This window comes from Notamacropus eugenii, chromosome 3 (genome assembly GCF_028372415.1).
Source record: "Notamacropus eugenii isolate mMacEug1 chromosome 3, mMacEug1.pri_v2, whole genome shotgun sequence".
NCBI lineage: Eukaryota > Metazoa > Chordata > Mammalia > Diprotodontia > Macropodidae > Notamacropus > Notamacropus eugenii.
Genome location: NC_092874.1, coordinates 290,749,648 through 290,771,736, shown reverse-complemented (window position 1 = coordinate 290,771,736; position 22,089 = coordinate 290,749,648). Strand labels below are relative to the sequence as shown.

Here is a 22,089-nt window from a genome sequence, read left to right as displayed (position 1 = left end):
CCTGGAGGATCATTTTCCCAGACAACTCAGGGGGTCATCCTCTTTCCCTCTCTTTCTTCCCTGTTTTCCCTCATACTGGATGCTCTGGCATCATCTTCATGATGGGATCAAAAACTGAGAGACAGTGTGGTATAGTGTGTAGCCCTCAGACTTCAAGTGTTAGAAAGACGTGATCTTCAGTTACAACTTCGACTCTTGATAACTGGCTAAGTTAATCTTTGCCTCAGTTCCCTCATCTTTAAAATGAGAAGGTTGGACTTAATGTCTTCTGTGGTCCTAGCTCTAAAATTCTGTCAACTAAATGTCTGAGAATGCACCAGTTGATCTCATTAAGTAGAAATAATCTATAGTTTAATGGATAGTATTGGTTGTAGAGTGAGTTTGAATCCTGCCTCAGACACTTATTGTCTATATGACTCTGGGTAAGTCACCTAACTTCTCCCAGACTCAGTTTCCTCATGTATAAAAAGGTATCAGTAGCATACTGATTATTGTGTTATTGTGAAGACATTATGTAGAAAGAGGTTTGAACTTAAAGGGCTCTACAATGTTAGCTATCGTAATCCCATCATCATTATTGTTTGCATCATTATTATTGAGTAATGTTACGTATTTCTTTAAATGGCCTTTGGGGTAAATGAAATGAACTTACCTTTGGCATTTAGCCCACTGAAGTCACATCTAAAGCACTTGAAGAAATTCAGGTAGATTGGACATTTACAAATTCTGATTCCTCATTTTATCACTGACTAGCTCTAAGATCTGATGTGAGGAATTCACATCACCAAACATCCCCTCCTCAATATGTGACCCACCCCTTGGTTGATCCTTCCCCCGGGTGATCCTTCCACATGTTGGCAAGTTAGGCATGCACTCACTTTTCTCTTTCCTCCCAGCCTTGTCTTCCCTCCTCCTGACTTGCCCATCAGCTGCTAAGCCTTCCTAATGGTTCCATTTGGGAAAAGAGAGCATGAAACTCTCATCTAAAGATGCAGACCTCCACAACTGGAGCACATGTTTGTGGCAAAGACCTGTGATTTTTGTTAATTCTCCTTTGACTCTTTGGTCTCATTCTGTGAGCATTACAGCTGAAGGTGGAACCCTCCAACCATGCCATTCTAGTCTCTTTCTCTTTATATTCCATGTCAAATTTGAATCAAAATTTCCTTAAGGAAAGAGCAACCCTCCTGAGAAACTGAGAATTCCTTAGAGATTCACTGATTAGAGAATTTTAGAATCTCAGAGCTAGAAGAAGTTTCAGAAAGCATTGAAGCCCACCTATTCCCCATCAAGAATTCCCTCTGGATCATACCTGTTAACTGGTTCTCCACCTTCTGTTTAAAGCCACCCATTGAAGAGGAACCTACCATATCCCAAGACAATTCATTTCCCTTCATGATGGCTTTAATTGTTAAGAAGTTTTCCTTACATTAAAGTAATTTTGATGCCTATCCAAGATTAAGGTCATAGATTTAGAGCCCAAAAGGACCTCAGAGACAATTTAATGCTACCCTTTTATTTTAGAGAGGAGGTAACCGAGTACTGGGGAGAAATATCTTGAGCAAGATCACACTAGGTAGTGTAGGGTCATGGGAAGGATGTCACCTCAGCTCATCTGTCCCCAGAGCCAGTGTTCTTTTAACTGTATTATATAAAATTGTTATTTTATTATTATTTATTCTATATATATATATTAGATAAATTAAAATATCCAATTATTATTGTAATTTTTGTTATATCAATAATAGCATGCACCATTCAGTTGTTTTTTATGAAGCCTTCTCTGATTGACCTTCCTAACTCAGCTAGAAGTGGTCGTTCTCTACAGAATTCCCTTATCACCTTATATCTACCTCTCTCCTATTTATGGGATTTCATTCAGCATAAATTTTACTCATTATTATTAGTGGTAATAATTATAATAATATAGCTAGCAATTTTATAGTGCTTTACGAACACCCTCTCATTTTATGCTCATAACAATCCAGAAAATAGGTGTTGATATTTTATGCTCATAACAAGCCAGAAGATAGGTTTGATATTTTACAGATGAGGAAACAGAGACACAGAGTGTCAGGGTCCCATAGCTAGTAAGTTTCAGAGGCAGGATTTAAGTCAAGGTCTTCCTGATTCTAAGTCCAGCATTCTATCCACTGCGTCACCCGTCTGACTCCTACTGTCCTTAGTTCTCTGCTCAGAGGCAAGCAGAATACATTTTTGTTTTCCTTTGTTTCATTTTTTCCTCCCTTCCACGTGACAGCTTTTACCATACTTGAAACAGATCTTACACACCATCTCTAAGCCTTGGTGTGAGACTTCATGATTTGACTCTCAGAGTGTATATAGCATCCTTGTTTTACAAGAAAGGAAACTGAGACTCATATAGTCTCCGTGGTTGTTCCTGAGGTCACCCCCCATTCATGTGTCAGGGCTGGCACCCAGTCTCCCAACTGGCTCATAGCTCCCTGCTTCTGTTCCCCCTGCTAAGCAGCATCCTAATCTGACTGTGGGCACGTATTGCACAGCTGAATCTCAGCTCTTTCAGGTTGAAAGGGTCCAATTTAAGATGCAGCCATTTTCATTAGTGTAACTAGTGTTCACTTGGAAAGCTGGTTCCTTGCTTTGCATGCATGCCCATAATTCTCATTCCTTCTAGTGGGAATTATGCAAGTTCACTGAGGGATAATTAGGCACCTTAATGAGGAAATGTATAGTTTCTGTAACTGTTATTTATTAAGCTTTTATACTGTACTTTATATTTTCAGAGCACTTTGCAAGCATTAATTAGTTAATCCCCCAGCTTGGTGGGAGGGAGGTCAATAAATAGTAACGGTTATGGGAGTTACAGAGATGGGTTTTCTCAGCTGCTCCACAACCTGGGTGCAAAATAAAAAATTTAAAACAAAAACCAAAACCTGGATGTGGGAACAGGAGAGGGCCTTGCTGATAAATTGGTATGGATGCCACTGGATTTAAGAGCCTAAACAGGCTTCAGAGACTGTCTCAAATAATAATTTATGTCCATAATTTTACATCTGTTCCTTGTTGTTTTTTCCCTTTCTCTCCCAGTGTAATTCTTAGCAGCCACTTGGAATGACCCCAAGGGAGCTTATAATCTCTCTAGTTGTGACACCATATGTGAAGGCTAGAAAAAGATTGGGGAAAACAAGGGAATGGGAGCTCTTTCTAATGGCTAGCACATTCCATGTGTATTGGCAACAGATTTTTCAAGGCTTTTAAGATAGTCTATGGCTTATGAAATTTATAGCAGAAAGGGACCTTGAAGATCATCTAGCGTGATGATTCCAAACCTTGAATTTAGTTGATGAGGGACCTGAAATCCCTAAAGGGGAATGACTTGCCCAAAGTCATACAGCTAGTAAATAGGTGAGAGAATTGGACCCCAGGTCTCTTGGCCCCAAATCTAGTGTCTATATTGATAGAATCAATCAATCAAAAGCCATTTTTTGAGTACTACTATGTTCCAGGCAGTGTGTTGAGTGCTGAGGATACAATAGCATTTATCTGTTGGTAAATATTATTGATAGATCACGGTCATTTAGAGCTGTAACAATGCCAGTCTCTACTCTGGAATTGAATTCTCCCTCATAACAATGAAAAAGAGTTATATAACAACCGATAGAATGAGTGTCTCTGAAACAGTCTGCATCACTCTTCCTTGATCGTCCCCCTCCTCTCAGAACAAAGGAGGGCGACATGTTTCTGTTTCATTAGTTATTCTGTGGGAAAATATCTGATTTCTCAGTCACTCAAATTTCAGCTCCCTTTCTTACATCTTTATCACGTTGATGGAGCTACCATGTCTATTTCTCTTCTGATTTTTCTTCTGCAGAGATCTTCACTCTGTCTTGCTCCACACAAATCACAGGATCCTGAATACAGGACTGGAACATCCCTAGAATCCAACTCCTGCATTGTGCAGAAGGGGAAACTTAAGATTAAAAATATGAACCGACTTTACAGAATCAAAGGTTCAGAACTGGAAAGAACCTCAGAGGTCATGAAACCCAATTCCTGTATTTTTCTGATGAATTTGTATTCTTGTATGGCACCTAGAGACATGTGTATTGGACAAAATAGCATAGAGATTGTGGAGATGATGACTGATGATAATAATCAAGGGTAGCACCTGTGTTCAAGTCCTATCTCTGGCATGTAATGACTATAGGACCCTGGGAAATCAGTTAGAATTCAGCATCCCGGGAAGTTTGTAGAACTGAAAAGTAGAAAAGTTTGCTGATTACCTCAGTGGAGGAATTTTCCACACTGAGAAGGCTCCCACTGATTTCAAAGGGGTAAAATCATAGAGATGCACAAAAGAAAAACAATGGTGATAAAAAGAGGCCATTTAGTTAACTTCATTTGTACCTAGATGGGAATCTTTCAAAACAACCACATCCCTGAGAGGCGGTCCATCAGTCTCTACTTCAAAAATTCCACTAAAGGCAAAATCCACTACTCCTCAAAGTAACTAGTGTCATTATTGGGCAACTCTAATTATTGGAAAGGGTCCCATTTCTCCCACCCCATCTGATCCCCCTAACATTGTCCTGGAGCTTGCCACCCTTGAACTTTGTGCCTAGTTTTCCTCACTGGGGTAAACAGTCTAATTCTTCTTGTATAATTATATCATACTTATGCTCTACAAAATATACTTCTCACAAAGACCCTATTATGTCATTAAGGAAAGTCAGTTTAGAATCAGAAGATGTGAGCCCAGCTCCCACATTTTATCTATTGGCTATGTAAATTTGGATGAGTTCTATAACATCTCTGAGACTCAGTTTCCCCATCTGTAGAATGAGGAGGTTAACCTCAATGGCCCCTAAGCTCCCTTTGAGTTCTAAATCTACAATCATATAATCCTATGAACTGGGAAGGACCATGAACTTCCCATGCCTTTCTAAAATATACCTTGGCTGTCACCTAATGCTGGAGAAGAGGAACTAGGCTTTGATTATGTAGGAGTCATGCCTCCCATATTGAAACCACTTTTCTCATTGATAAAGTGAGGATGATAACACTTGTCCTACTTTCTCACAAGGATCTTGTGAGAACTGTGTGTGTTTACAAACTGTAACAGCTATATAAACATGAGTCATTTTCATTAATATTCCCAAGATTTATTCTTCCATATTATCTATATTTAGAATACATCTGTATTTAATTATAGATTTATAGGCAAAGAAAAATATTTTCATACCTACCAGCCAACTGTCCCCATAAGTGAATACTGCCTCTGTTTGTTTTTATTCTTTCTGAGAGAGATGGGTCATTACCCCTTCCATGGTCTGCTGTCAAAACGTAGCAGAAAAGACTTACCATCTGATAGAAATTCATAGGTAACAATCCTAGTATTTTGCAGAATATGGTGCAGTGGGAGGAGGGAGTCTGCCTCCTCTTGACCTTCAGCCCAAAGCATGATATCACAAAATTGTTAAAAAGAGCAAACATATGTAAAGGCAAAGTCCAGCCATCCGGGCAGGAATGAGCCATGGTCTCCACTTGGCTTACCAGAGGGCACCTCCAGGAATGAATTGACCTTGCCTTCTCTCTCACCGCAGTTTTTCATATATTCTGTGTGCCAGAAAAGTGAGATGACTTACCATTCTCCAAACATGCATCATGCTTCCCCACCTTTCTGCCTTTACTGATGTAAAACTCTCTACCTGATATGCTTTCCTTGCCCTGCCCTTGGTTCTATCTTCTAATTAAACAATATCTATCCATCAAATACCAGTACACAATCATCTCTCTTCTGATTGGCTTCCCCAGCCTCCTCACCCAGAATTGGTCTTTCTCCAGAAAACTCTCCTTTACCTCTTTCTGGCATTTAAATATTTGATTTATCATTTCAAATGTGTGTAGTTTAATTCCCCTACTAGAATATAAGCTTCTTGGAAGGCAAGAACCATTGGTCTTATACTATATGAGGAAATAACTTTTAAAAATGAGGACAGGTTGCAAGTGGGGTAGGTTTTCTTAGGTCAATCAACAAACATTTAGCAAGTGTTACCTTTGTGCTGGGAACTAAGATACTAAGACAGAAGTGAAACATTACTCACCCTCAAGGAGCTTATATTTTAATTTTTTTAAAAAAAAAGACCAAAGAGAGAGAGAGAGAGAGAGAGAGAGAGAGAGATGAATATAGATATATAGACAAGATATAGACAATGTAGGTACAAGGTTGCCTGAAAGGGTAAGGCTTCCAACAGAATGTGAAATTTGAGATGCATCTTGAAGGAAACCAGCAATTTCAGAAGGTGGAGATGGAGACAGAATTCCATGCATGGAAGACAGCCAGTACCAAGTACCATGGAGGTGAGAAAAGGAATGTTGTGTGGTAAGGAGCCACAAGGAGGCCAGAATGGCATGAGTAGAGATGAATAATGTGTCAGAAGACTCTAAAGGTAGAAAGAATTCTGGTTGTAAAGAGTCTTGCATGTCAAATGGAGGCTTTTACATTTGGTACTGGAGGTAACTGAAAGCCATTGGCACTGTGAGTAGAGAGGAGGAAATGAAAGTAAGTGATGTTCTGGAGATGGCAGGAGGTCTTTATGCAGATTGTGATGTTGAGCCATGATTCGTGTAGGGATGGGACAGGATGCCAATCAAAGGATGTGGCTTAACTTCTCCCAATATCTGATATAGCACTTTACCCACACAGTCCTTGTTGCATGATTATTCAAATGAATTGATGAATGGACTGGAAACTACTAGGAGATTCCTCTAAACCCACTGTACTTGGGAACCATTGAAGAGACCACAGGAGGGTCTTTATCTTAGAGGAGACTAGGTCCAAAAAAGGTTGTTGACCTGCGGTGGAACAACCACCAGTGTTCTACTTATGCCTGCCATCTTTTCTTGTGTCTGGACTTCAATATTTGTCTTCTGATTCGTCTTCTTGATTCCAATGTGTCCCTTTTCCAACCCAGTTTTCAGAGTGACGTTAAGTCAGTCTGTCAGCCAACATTTATTAATATCCAGTGCTAAGCACTGGAAATATGTAGAGGCAAAATATAGCCCTGCCCCCAAGGAACTTACAATTTAATGGGGGAGACAATGAGCAAACAAATATATACAAGAAAGTTATGTGGGATAGATAGAAAGTAAATAAGAGAGGTTAGGCACTAGGATTAAGAGGAATTGGACAAGACTTCCTGTTGACAGTGAGGTATTTCTAAAGCACAAAATTGACCTTGGCACTCCCCTGCTCAAGAAGCTTCAGTGGCTCCTTATTGCCCCAAATAAGAAATACAAACCCTTCTGTTGAACATTTAGAGCCCTTGCTAGACAGATTATATTTTACTTCCCTTCATTCATTCTACATTCTAACCCAAATAGCCTCTCTCTGTTCTTCACACGTGGTACTCCATTTCTTCTCTCCATGACTTTGCACTGGCTGTCTGTGTGTCTGGAATACCATCCCTCCTTACCTACACCTCTTGGAATCCTTTGATTCCTTCAGTGCTTCATGGAGGACATAGAGTTTGAGATGGATCTTAAAGGATGGCAGAATTTGTACTGACAGAAAGAACAGGGTAGGTGATCCCAAGAGGAGGAAATGGGAATATTCAGGGGTTCCTAAGGTCCTAGATTTGGAGCTAGAAGGGTCATCTAGCTAGCTAGGGGTCATCCAGGGCAACTTCCCTAATTTTTAAGATGGGGAAACTGATACCCAGAGAAGTAAGCCTAGACCTGCATAGCTCTTAAGTGTCTGAAGAAGGATACTGAGTTAACCTGCTTGGCTTCTAGGGAGAAGTTAGAAATAAATTCAGAGTGGTCTATCCCAATTTAGGGATCCTTGTATCCCTGCACCTACCACAAAAATGTGTACACAATTAAGCACTTAATAAATGAGTGGGTGATGGGCAATGTGGCCAAGTGGAACCATGCTTGAAAATTAGGTGGGACTTGTGTTTGAATTCCTGTCTCAACATTTAATATCCATGCAAACTTGGACAACTCCCTTGCCCTCTGTGAACCTCAGTTTCCCCATCCAGATGATAATGCTTTCACAACTTAACTTTGCAGGGCTATTGTCAGGAAAACCCTCTGCAATTCTGAAAGCTATGAGCTGTGGCTAATAACAATGGAGGGTCTTTAATGCCAGGTTCAAAGCTTAGACTGGTTGTGGTGAGAGTAATAGGGATCCAGTGAAGGTTTTCGAACAAGAATGTAACATGATTCGAGTGGAAAAATAAGAAAACTAATGCATAATTATCCAAATGATTGGGAACTAGGGCCTTTCAGATCTCCTTTGTTCTCTCCTTTACCTCTCCACTCACCCTTTCTAGCATCTCCACATTCCATCCCTCCCCCTCCCACACCACGCTTTTGTCATATCTTCTTGTGACCTAGACTATAATAAGTGAGAAATGAAAAATAAATCAAGTTGCCTGCCTTTTCCTCCCTCGTGTCGCTGCAGAATTCCGCCCAGCTGGACTTTGTCCAGTCTTCTTTCCAGAGGGCTCAGGCAATGAGATTGTCATGCTTTCTCTTAGAAATCTGCCCTGGAGTCTGATACTTGTCAGATAAGAATCCCTTTCATCTTTTTTTTTTTTATCACCCCAGGATAAGTAGCCCCAGGATCCCCCTAAATATAGTGCCTAGTTCAGGGTCCACAGTAGGTACTTAATAAATGTTGACTGATTCGTTTTTACACCTAATGCCATCAACATATTTCTACCATTTGCCATTTAAATAGCCACTAAGTTATATACTTATATATATGTGTGTGTGTATATCTATATCTATATATATAGATATATTTGTATATATCTATATCTATAGATAGATAGATAGATAGATAGATAGATAGATAGATAGATAGATATGTCATTAGAACATCAAAACCTCTCTGAAGGACTCCTGGCATTATAGTTCCCAAATTACATGTAAGGAAACTGAGGGTCCAAAAGTTGAAATGGCTTGGCCTGACTCTCATATCTGTTAAGGGTCAGAAGTGGGACCAGATTCTTTGGACCAGATTCAGTACTCTGACCACCACATCCGTGCTTGCCTCTTACATCATGGGGGAACCCGGCTAGATTTGGACAAATAATTCTTCCTCTGCATTTTGGTTTCTAGCCTGCATGATGGTTTCTAATATACCTTGGTCAGGCCACCCAACTTTTTCTTCCCACCTGGACCAGAATCTCCATCAGATTGGCTATCTGACCTGTACCCATTGTGCATGACAGATGGAGGCATGAATGTGCCTCCAAGGAATGGTATGACCAGCTGACCTCCTGACATTCTTTCTAGAGCTTTAATTCCAATTATACACGAGTTACAATTGCTCTTCACTTGTCAACATCTCATTCATCTAAACTGCCTAATAGGAGAGGCATTGAACTAGGAGTCCCAGGTTAAATGGCCACCGCCTGCCATTAATTTGCTGTGTGGCCTTGGCAAGAACTTAACCTCTCTGGGCAATGTTTCCTTGTCTTTGGACTTGATGTTCTCTAAGCCAGCTCTAAATCCTAGTGTCCTAAGGTTTAATCATTGGCAGATCCTTCTCCCTCCTGGGACTCTTGACTATACCCCTTACTAATTGTTTCACCTTGGACAAATAACTTGACATCCCTGGCTTCGGTTTCCCCAAAGTACTTTCAGTCCCTAATTCACAGATTGGTTGTGACCAAAAAACAAACAAACAAACTAATATTTATATTAGATTTTTTTTCTTTTTCTTGCAGGGGGCATATCTTCTGGTATAATAGAAAGACCACTGACATTGGAATCAAATATCCTACTTTTGTCATTTCTAATCTTTATAACATTGGGTAAGACTCATTCTCTGAGTCTCAGTTTCTTTATTTTATCTGGAAGATAAGGGATTGGGATAGGCGTTATCTAAGGTCTGTTCTTGCTCTGAGAAGAGGAATGAATGAGCACTTCTCATGTGCCCATTAGTGTACTAAGCACTGGTAATACAAATAGAAACTTTATCAACTTGTGGCATGTGGATCTGAGTTCAAGTCTAATCTCAGACACTTCTTAACTGTTTGGCCCAAGGCAAGTCATTTAACCTTTATCTGCCTCAGTTTCATCAGCTGTAAAATGAGGACATAACTGCACCTGCCTTACAAATGAGATAATATTTGTGACACTGGTCTCCCGACTGTTCCATGAACAAGACCCTCACCTCTGGCTCCAGGCATTCTCCCTGGCTGTCCTCCATGCCTGGAATGCTCTCCCTCATCTACTCTGACTACTGATCTCCCTGCCTTCCTTTAAGGGCTAACAGAAATCCCATCTTTTACTGGAAGCCTTCTTTAATCCCAGTGCCTTCCCTCTGTTTGTTATTTCCTATTTATCCTGTATATAGCTAGCTTTGTATATATTTGTTTACATGTTTTCTCCCCAACTGGATGGTAAGCTCCAGGGTAGGGATGGTCTTTTTGTGTTATTAACTTATATTATTAATTTTTATATTAACCCCAACCTCACACATAGTAGGTTCTTAATAATGCTCATTCCCTCCTTCCCTTCCTCTTCTATGAATGGATATGTGGTTTGATCAATGGGAAGAATTCCCAATGTGGAAATCCCCTTCCTGGCCACAGATCAGCCAAGGCCTCTGTCATGTAATTTACAGTTTTAGTGGATCACCTGGGGCAAAGTAAGATTAAATTATTTGTCCAAGATCATAGAATTTGTATTGCCTGAGTCAAGACTTAGCCTAGGTCTTCTTGACTCTGAGGCCACCTTTCTGTGATACCATGCTCTCATACCTCATAAATGTGATATAGATATAAATTATATTACAATGCTATATAAATGGCTAAATTAATCCATGAACCTGTGACCCTCCCAACATGGCCCTGCTATCCTTGTAATAAGGGAGATTTGTTGAAATGGCATGAGAGACAGGTGGATGGAAGGAGAAAAACAGAGGGGGAGGGAGGGAGGGAGGGAGAGAGAAAGAGAGAGAGAGAGAGAGAGAGAGAGAGAGAGAGAGAGAGAGAGAGAAATAGAAATAACCTTGCCCAAAATGATTTTTTAGAAGTTCAAGGGTAGAGACAGGCAGATTATGATTCCATCTGAGATCTGAATTCTCCCAAAGTAATGTGTTGGGCCTCACAGGGCATGTAAGCAAAAGATGTGAACAGGGAAGGAATGGACAGAGAGTCAGCAAAGAAGAGACCTTATATAAACTAGACTGTCTTCATTCTTGATCAGTTTGGAGATCTGGACACATCTAGGCACATGCAGTTCTCTAGTCCTAGAGCACAGGAATAGTCCTGTGGTAAAAGCACTAGAGTTGGAGTGGGAGGACCTGGGTTCAGAGTCTAATTCTTCTACTTTCCCTCTGTTTGAAATTGGATATCACTGGAAAATGCCCAGAAAAGGGAAAAGAAATAAGACTATAGAAGGTTACTTTCTTGGTGAACAGGCATTTCCTCCCTTCCTTTCTGATGAGGAAGAACAATGCTTACCATCAGGCAAAGACACAGAAATCAAGGCTTCTGTGTCCCAGCCCACTCAATGGGCTCAGGCCATGGAAGAGCTCAAAAAGAATTTTGAAAATCAAGTTAGAGAGGTGGAGGAAAAGCTGGGAAGAGAAATGAGAGACATGAAGTCAAAGCATGAACAGCAAATCAGCTCCCTGCTAAAGGAGACCCAAAAAAATGTTGAAGAAAATAACACCTTGAAAACTAGCCTAACTCAATTGGCAAAAGAGGTTCAAAAAGCCAATGAGGAGAAGAATGCTTTCAAAAGCAGAATTAGCCAAATGGAAAAGGAGATTCAAAAGCTCACTGAAGAAAATAGTTCTTTCAAAATTAGAATGGCACAGATGGAGGCTAAGGACTTTATGAGAAAGCAAGAAATCACAGAACAAAGCCAGAGGAATGGAAAAATGGAAGATAATGTGAAATATCTCATTGGAAAAACAACTGACCTTGAAAATAGATCCAGGAGAGACAATTTAAAAATTATGGGACTACCTGAAAGCCATGATCAAAAGAAGAGCCTAGACATCATCTTTCATGAAATTATCAATGAAAACTGCCCTGAGATTCTAGAACCAGAGGGCAAAATAAATATTCAAGGAATCCACAGAACACCGCATGAAAGAGATCCAAAAAGAGAAACTCCTAGGAACATTGTGGCCAAATTCCAGAACTCCCAGGTGAAAGAGAAAATATTGCAAGCAGCTAGAAAGAAACAATTCAAGTATTGTGGAAATACAATCAGGATAACACAAGATCTAGCAGCTTCTACATTAAGGGATCGAAGGGCATGGAATAGGATATTCCAGAAGTCAAAGGAACTAGGACTAAAACCAAGAATCACCTACCCAGCAAAACTGAGTATAATACTTCAGGGGAAAAATTGGTCTTTCAATGAAATAGAGGATTTTCAAGCATTCTTGATGAAAAGACCAGAGCTGAAAAGAAAATTTGACTTCCAAACACAAGAATGAAGAGAACCATGAAAAGGTGAACAGCAAAGAGAAGTCATAAGGGACTTACTAAAGTTGAACTGTTTACATTCCTACCTGGAAAGACAATATTTGTAACTCTTGAAACATTTCAGTATCTGGGTACTGGGTGGGATTTCACACACACACATGCACACACGCACACACACATAGAGACAGAGTGCACAGAGTGAATTGAAGAGGATGGGATCATATCTTAAAAAAAAATGAAATCAAGCAGTGAGAGAGAAAGATATTGGGAGGAGAAAGGGAGAATTGAATGGGGCAAATTATCTCTCATAAAAGAGGCAAGCAAAAGACTCATTAGTGGAGGGATAAAGAGGGGAGGTGAGAGAAAAACATGAAGTCTACTCTCATCACATTCCACTAAAGGAAAGAATAAAATGCCTACTCATTTTGGTATGAAAACCTATCTTACAATACAGGAAAGTGGAGGATAAGGGATAAGCAGAGTGGGGGGGGGGGATGATAGAAGGGAGGGCATGGGGAGGAGAGTGCAATTTGAGGTCAACACTCATGGGGAGGGATAGGATCAAAAGAGAATAGAAGTAATGGGGGACAGGATAGGATGGAGGGAAATATAGTTAGTCCTATACAACACAACTATTATGGAAGTCATTTGCAAAACTACACAGATTTGGCCTATATTGAATTGCTTGCCTTCCAAAGGGAAGGGGTGGAGAGGGAGGGAGCTAAAGAAGTTGGAACTCAAAGTGTTAGGATCAACTGTAATGTTCTTACCACTAGGAAATAAGAAATACAGGTAAAGGGGTATAGAAAGCTATCTGGCCCTACAGGACAAAAGAGAAGTCAGAGACAAGGGCAGAGAGGGATGATAGAAGAGAGAGCAGATTGGTCATAGGGGCAATTAGAATGCTTGGCGTTTGGGGGGGGAGGGGAGAAAAGGGAAGAAAATTTGTAACCCAAAATTTTGTGAAAATGAATGTTAAAAGCTAAATAAAAAAAAAATATTTTTGGCAGCTCTTTTTGAGGTAACTAAGAATTGGAAATCAAAGGGATGCCCATCATTTGGGGAATGGCTAAATAAGCTGTGGTATATGATTTGGATGGAACAGTATTGTGCTGTGTAAGAAATGACAAGCAGAATGATTTTAGAAAAACCTGGACAGACTTACGTGAACTGATGCAAAGTGAAGTTAGCAGAACCAGAAGAACATCGTATACAGTAACAGCAATACTGTTCAATGAAGAACTGTGAAAGGCTTAGCTATTCTCAGCACTGCAATGATTCAAGACAATCCCCAAAGGACTAATGATGAAACATACTATCTGTGCATTCCAGAGAAAGAACTGACATTGTCTGAATACAGAATGAAGCACGCTATTTTTCACTTTCTTTCATTCATTTCAATCACCACCTGAAGGAGATCCCAAAATGAAAACTCCCAGTAATATTATAGCCAAATTCCAGAACTCCCAGGTTAAGGAGAAAGTACTTCAAGCAACCAGAAAGAAAGCATTCCAATATCACAGAGTCAGTCAGGATCACACAAGATTTAGCAGCTACCTGTTAAGGAGAAGAAGGCTTGGAATATAATATTCCAGAAGGCAAAAGAGCTATAATTACAACCAAGAACAGCCTAACCAGTAAAACTCAGTATAATCCTTCAAGGGGAAAAAATGGCTATTTAATGAAATAGGGGACTTTCAAACATTCCTAATGAAAAGACCAGAGCTGAATAAAAAATTTGACTTTCAAATACAAGACTAAAAAGAAGCATAAAAAGAAATGATGACCAAGGTGTTTCAGAAAAACCTGGACTTACATGAACTGACGCAAAGTTAAGTGAGCAGAACCAGGAGAACGCTATAAACAGTAACGGCAACATTGTAAAGATGATCAACTATGAAAGACTTATGTGCTCTGATCAAGACAATGATCCAAGATAATTCCAAAGGACCCATGATGAAAAATGCTATCCACCTCCAGAGAGATAATGGATAAACTCTAAATGCAGATTGAATTATACTTTTAAAACTTTAAAAAAAAAAAAAAGAAATTGGATATCACTAAACTTAGTTTCCTCATCTGGAAAAAAGAAGCTTTTGGACTAACATCAAAAAGACTGGATAATGCTCTCGTGCCTTCCCAGTTGTCAATGGAGTGAAACAAGGCTGTGTGCTTGCTCCCATGCTTTTTAGCATGATGCTTTCAGCCATGTTGTCAAATGCTTTCAATAAGGATGAACATGGCATCAAGGTCAACTACCATACTGATGGTAAGTTCTTCAATTTGAAAAGGCTACATGCCAAGACCAAAGGGGAGGGAGTGTTGGTGCATGATTTTCTGTTTGTCAATTATTGCGCACTCAGTGCAACCTCTGAAGCTGAGATACAACAAAGTGTGGATCAATTCTCTACTGCCTGTGCTAATTTTGGCCTAATAATTAACCCCAAGAAAACACAGGTGCTCCATCAGCCACCACCACACCATCCATATGTGGAACCATCAATTACAACAAATGGAGACGTTGTGAATACTGTGGAGAAGTTCATTTACCTTGGTAGTGTACTTTCCAGAGATGTACACATTGACAATGAAGTTGATGCACACATTGCCAGAGCTAGCTCAGTGTTTGTGAGGCTCCGAACAAAAGTTTGGGAGAGAAGAGGTATTAGACTGACTACCATACTGAAGGTCTACAGGGCCGTTGTGCTGGCCTCATTGTTGTGTGCCTGTGAAACATGGACAGTCTACCAGCACTATGCCAGGAAACTGAATCGCTTCCATTTGAGCTGTCTTAGGAAGATTCTGAGGATCACCTGGCAGGATAAGATAACAGGCACTGAAGTCCTTGCTCGAGCTGAACTGCCAAGCATTCAAACTATGCTTCAGAGAGCACAATTCCGATGGACTGGCCATGTTGTTCAAATGCAAAAAGACTATTTTATGGAAAACTTGCATGGGGCAGATGATCACCTGGTGGTCAGAAGAAGCGACACAAGGACACTCTCAAGGTCTCTCTCAAGAACCATGGATTTGACTGTGAAACATGAGAGACACTGGCACAGGACCACTCAGCATGGCATGCCCACATCAGAAATGGTGCTATGCTCTTTGAGCAAAGCAGAATTGAGACAGCACAAAATAAATACAGGATGCACAAATTTGGGATATTCACCCCAAATATTCACACAGACTATCTATGCCCAACCTGTGGCAGAACATCCTGAGCTCATATTGGTCTGATCAGCCACAATTGGATACACTGAAACTTCACTTTACGATGGTGATGTCATTTTGGTCCTCTTCTAAGATAAAGGACAACAATCAACCCACACTAAAAAGGCAGCTAGGGTTCCACAATAGATAGAGGGCTAGTACTGGCATCAAAAGGACCCAAGTTCAAATCCCTCCTCAGACACTTATTGGCTGTGTAAGCCTGAGCTAGTCATCTAATTACTGTCTGCCTTCATCTTTAAGTAAAAGAAAGAAAAATGGGAGCTACCTCAAAGGATTGTTGTGAGGATCAAATTGCAAAGCTGAAGCTTATTCAGAAAACTGAAATCAGGGAGCTTGTCCTTCAACACTGGAGTTGGGAAGACATTGGCCCATTGACCATATTCCAGGGGTCTCACCGCTGTCTTAGGTGACTTAGATTCCATTTGGGCACCAGGACTGCACCACAGAATAGTAGGCATGGAGTCAAGACACATGAGTTCCAATCCAGTCTCATTACTAGTTGTGTGACCCTGGGCAAGTCATTTAACCTCTGCCTCAGTTTCCTCATCTATAAAATGGGGATAATAGTCCCTACTTTCCAGGGTTGTTGTAAGGATCAAATGAGATAATTTTACAGTGTTTAATGCAGTGCCTGACACATAATATGTACTATAGAAATGTTAGCTATTGTTATTGTTGTTACTAACCTCTGTTTACTTCAGTTTCCTCATTTGCCAAATGGCACCAAATTAGCACTTACCTCTCAATGATGTTGTGAGGATCAGGTGGGATAATAATTGTAAAGTGCTTAGCATAGTGCCTGACATAGAGTGAACACTGTATCGATAATGGCGGTGGTGGTGGAGGTGGTGGCGGCTATTTTCGTTTTTGCTCTTGGTAATTCTTTTTGCTTCCATATGCCTTGTTTGAGAAAGGATATTGCTGTTCCAAAAAGTAAAGAGAGTCAGAGAGAGTCAAGAAAACTGTGGGCTCTGTGAGATTGACCTGTAGGAAATGGAGTTAGCCTAGAGAAGAAAAGACATTAGTTGAATAAAGAGAATGAGATATGGTAGTTGCCTTCGTATTTTAGAAAAAGAATCTAACTAGTTTTGCTTGTTTATTTCTTGGCCTCAGACCAGGACTGGGAACAGTAAGGTGAAAGTGGACAAGGGGCAAATGCTGGATCAGTATAAGCAACAATCTCCTTAAAACTAGAGCAGTTCAAAGAGCAGCTCCTACCATAAGAGAATTTGAAGAAAGGACAGCTGAAGACCGAAGGAGAATAAGGAAGATTTGGAACAATCACTGGGCAAAGAGGGTTAGGGACTTGGTGTTTGACAAGTAAGAAGGGTTGCTGAGCAGTGGTGAGAGCCCAATACCTGGAATTTGCTGCAGACCCAAGCAGCTAAATTGTATGGCTTCCTTCCCCCAGAAGTTCTCAGTGGCCCAAGAGTGGGGATAGAAACAGAGGAACCAATGGTGGGGAGTTGCCAGTATTGTGGACAAGTGAGACAAGTGTGACAAAGGTCAAGAGGGAGAAAGATTCTAGGTTGTTAGAGACATTGAGTGAGGCATTGCATTGAAAGTGCTGGATTTGGCTTCAGAAGACCAGCATTCAAATCCTTGCTTTATAATTAATTGTGACCTTGGGCCAGGCATTTACCCCTCCTGGGCCTCAGTTTCCTCATCAGTAAAGTGAGAGGGTCAGACCAAGTATCTTCAAAAGTCTCTTCCAATTCTGAGTCTGTGATGTTTTGAACACATTTGAACGGACAGATAATGCACTCCATGGTGGGTAGGTAGGCACAGGAAACCAGAAGAGGGATAACTGAAAAAAAAATAGGGAAGGATGGCAGGATTAATGGTCATGGTCCAATTAAAAAGCAAGTTCAGCAGCCATAGGTGAGGGTATTCAAGGTCTAATAAATACACAAGCAAAAGAAAAAGGTGAGGTGTGGAACAAAGTCAATGTCCACAGAACGTGGCTAGGAATGAGAAAGGAAACTGATTTGGCTGAAGTTGGCGGAATTGCAAGGCAGAAGTAGCTGGAAGGTTACATGCAGCTCCCAACCCACCTGAGTGTGGCCCAAGCCAGACTCAATTGTAATTGGGAAATATTTAACAAAATCAATAAGAATGCAATAAAAAATCTATCATATGAATATGCAGTTTTCTAAGTTAAAATGCAGCCCTAGCCTTCTGCAGTTCAGTGGTGCCATTGCTATTTTACTTTCATGGCATATGGGGCTTACAAAGAAAGAGGGATGGCAAACTCCCATTTCTGAAGACCCAGTAGAATCAACAATAGCATGATAGATGTGGAACTGAGAGAATCATCCTAGTCCTTAGCTTATGGATACCTTATTTTATGGATGAACAAATTAAGGGTTCAGGATATCCAAATTGTCTCAGGCACTAGAAAAAAATTACTAAAAAATTACTGAGCCATGATTTGAACCCAGGTCCTTCTGAATTCAAATCCAGCACAAACTCAATTAGGAGAATATGGTTAAAGGACTCAGCAGAAGCTGAAATCTTAGAAATGGAGGAGATATAACTTGAACTCAGTCTTGAAAGACAGAGAGAATTTGGACAGAAAGAGACATGACATCATCATTCTCAATAAGGGGTATGAGATAAGCCATGAAAAAGAAGGGGGAAAGAGCAATAAACAATCCAGGGATAATAAAAAAACCAACTGGGAGTTGTGTAGGAAACTAGTAAGAGAAGATTTAAAAGGCAGGTTGAGGCAAAATGCTAAAGAGCCTTGAATGTCAGAATAATGACATTGGGCTTCTTCAGCAAGGTGAGGCAAGGAAGCTTACTTGGAAGTGTTCCACACAAGAAAGGGACAAGGTTAAAGATATTTTAGGAAGATAAATCTGATAGTATGTGCAGAATAGAATAGAGAAAGGAGAGACTGAGAATAGGGGGATCCTCAGAGTAGGCTACATGAATCATAAGGAGACTTACTTCTGTGGGTCTCAGTTTCCTCATCTGTAAAAGGAACAGATTGCACTAGATACCTACTATCTCTGATCCTCCAATAATAACACCCATGGTCCCTCCTCTGCTTAGTCAGCACCTATTACTTGGTTGGTAATTGCCTAGCCCTGACATCAATTCTCCGCTTGGCCTCCTGAGGCATCTGGATCTGGTATTGACCTCTGCAGTGCCTCCTCTCCCAAACTGACAATACTATCTTTTTTTTCTTTTTCTCAGAGTGGGGGAATGATTAGAGATCTCTTCTTCCATCAAAATGTGTGCTTCTATCCAAACTAGTGAGAATTCATTTTATAGGAAGATTTAATGAAACCCTCATATGGGTGTTTTACTGGAACCCATTTCCATGAATCTGTTGAAAATGAATTATATCACTCCATTTCTTTAGTGAGCTAACTTTGCCACCATGCTCCCCTCCCTCCTCAAAAAAGCAATTAATCCATGAACAAGGCACTTCAACAGAGTATTTTACTCAACCAGTTCTTCCACCCATCCCCCAACTCCTTCCTTCACTACAGGTTCCATTTCTTTCATAAATGGGGATAGGTGGTTTTATTACAAAGCAGTGAGACTGGTTTGTGTAAAGGATTTATAAGGAGAATGTGGTGTGTGTGTTCATCCTTCGTTGCTGAAGAAGACCATGTCATCAGAGAAATGATGATATGACTTGCACTTGACTGGGTTTTGAGTGAGGGAGGGCTGTGTGGGTCACCAGCTTCACTTCTCCTCCAGAGACATCTGAATCCAGTGACCACATATTCATCAGGATGACTAGAGATGACCCAGGATGAGGTAACTGGGGTTAAGTGACTTGCCCAAGGTCACACAGCTAGTGAGTGTCAAGTGTTTGAGGTGAGATTTGAACTCAGGTCCTCCTTACTCCTGCACTGGTGCTTTATCCACTGTACCACCTAACTGTCCCTTGCTGACTCAGTAAGCTTGTAGTCAAGGACACTCAAGTGAATTTCTGCATACACCTGCCTAGCCAGTCCTTCTGTATCCATATAGAATCACAGATTAGTACAACTGTAAGGAACATTAGAAACTGAATTCACCTTCTCGTTTTAGAGCTGAGGAATTCCTCTACTTGTTGGGGAGAGGTTTGTCCTTTAAGTGGATAACTCTTGAACTCTTTCTTACTTAGTTTCATCTCATTTTAAGGGGCCATTTCTAATATTCTAGGGCATTTTGAACCTTATTCATCTCATAAAGTATCAGTAATTGTTATAGAACGAATAGGCTGTATTGTGCTAAGTAGCAGCTAGAACTTCAGCAATACGTGTAGAGTGTTCTGACCTAGAGGAAGCAAGGAAAGAGTCAGTGAGTCTTTGACCAGTTTGGATGGAGTGGAGGGTACATGGAAAGTAGTTAAGAAAAATATAAGGTAGGGTGGCATTAGATTGCTGAGAGCTTTGAATGCAAGGCAGAGGAGTTTAAGAGTTACTTTGGAGGCATTAGGAAGCCACCAGACACTTCTGAGTAGGATTTTCCTATGAAAAACTTTACAACAGCATTTGCTCTTCTGTAAGTTTCTTCTTCTGTATTTTTATATCCAAATCCTTTGGCACTCTGGCAAGCACCCAGAGCAGGGGCATTAAGTGGGTTAGAGAGTGGGTAGGAAGATAAGCCTCTAGCCACTCAAATGACCCTTTGAGCAGGGTGGGGAAAAGCACACCAGAACCAAAATGCCTTGTGGAGTGCTAGCTTAGCTAATTGTGTTTCGAAGAAGTAAGGGCACAGGACTTGGAGTCGGGAAGATGGAGCTCAAGTCTCGCCTCAGGCATTTTATAGCTCCATGACCTTGGGCAAATCATTAGACCCCTTTGAACCTCCATTTCTTTCTTTTTAAATGGGAATGATAACAGTACCCACCTCACAGGGTTCTTTTGAGTATTGACTCGACTTTACAGGGCTTCATACATCCATCTTAAAGCACTACCTAGATACTATTTTTCCTGTTACTAGTATTCTGTAGCAGGCACTAAGAAAATGCTTTCTGAATGACTCTTTAAGTTGGGGCACTATCCCCCAGTATTGTTGTGGGGAAAGCCCATTACAAAGGTTAAAGCACCATATGGTGTATAGTGAGATATCTCACATACTATTGGTGCTTGGCAAATGCTTGTCTACTGGTTGGCTTGATGAATAGCTCCCACTGATCCTTATCATTCTCTCTTCTACACTCTTTTCAGGGGTGATTTTGTTGCTTCTGGATAAGCTGCGAAAGATGAAATGGGAGCAGATGTGGAGGCTTACGGCAGAGAGGGAGCTGATGAGCATGCTTTCAACTTCATTGGCTGACCAGGTGAGAGTAGACCCGTTACTGGCAAGGAACACTGAAGACATTCCAATTTTTGCTTTGAAAGCTGAGTTCATAGATTCTTAGGAACTGATATTCAGAATTAGAAGGTATGTGTGTGGTACATTATGAAATTTAGAGTCAAAGGAACTCAGATCCCCTCTCTGCCACATACGACCCATGTGGCATGGGGCATAATACATAGCTACTCTAAGACTCAGTTTCCACATCTGTAAAGTGAAGAAATTAGACTGAAATCATGGGATTCTAGAGCTAGAAGGGACTTTATGAGCCACTTAGTCTAGACCTCTCATTTTACATATGACAAAACTGAGACAAAGGGAGGTGAAGTGATTTGCCAAGGAGTTAGGCATTACAGCCAAGAAGGCCTCCAAGGCCTCTACTAGCTCTAAATCTAAGGTCCTAAAATTCTTTGATCATCTTTAAAAAAATTCTATGACAATTTAGGTTTTTTCCCTTTAAATATTTTTTTTTCCGTTACATGTAAAAACCATTTTAACAAATGCAATTTGCAATTTTTTTTTACAAAACTTGAACAATGTTCATTCTTTTTTAGAATTTTGAGTTCTAAATTCTCTTTGTCCCCCCCCCCCAACCCTGCCCTGGAAAAGCACTGAATTTGATAAAGGTTATATTTATGCAGTCAGGGAAAACATATTTCCATATTAGTTATGTTGCAAAAGAAAATGCAGATCAAAAAAAAGAAAGAATAAATAAAGTTGTTTTTTTTTAGAAAAGTATGCTTTGATCTGCATAACCGTTTACCAAGGGATGTTCCTGAAAGTTCCTTCTCACCATCCTCTTGGTTTTGATTATCCAGGGGTTTTAGACCATATACAAGTGGCATTAGACTCATGTTTTAGGGCCCAGAGAGAAGAACATTAGGAAATTAATAGGAATGACATAAAGCCAGATTTTAGTATAATATTAGGAAGAATTATTAGAGCTGTCCCCAACTAGCTAGCTTGAACAAGCTAGCTGGAGCACTGGGGAGGTCCCCTCTCTCTTTAGAGGTCTCCAAGCAGAAACTACAAAAGTATTGAGGGGGGTATGTTAAAAAAAAGAAACAGATGGTTTTGGGATGTGGATTGGATTGTTGGATGTTTAGTT

General features: G+C 40.4%; 1 protein-coding gene across 2 annotated transcripts in view; it reads left to right on the top strand.

Annotated features, from left to right (window-relative positions):
- Window positions 1–22,089, top strand: part of LARGE1 (LARGE xylosyl- and glucuronyltransferase 1) — a 611,843-nt gene that overhangs the window by 491,467 nt on the left and 98,287 nt on the right. For both annotated transcript variants that reach the window (XM_072655854.1, XM_072655855.1), the window contains exon 8: window positions 20,852–20,964. In XM_072655854.1, coding sequence (XP_072511955.1) covers window positions 20,852–20,964 — 113 coding nt within the window. The remainder of the gene's footprint in view (window positions 1–20,851; window positions 20,965–22,089) is intronic.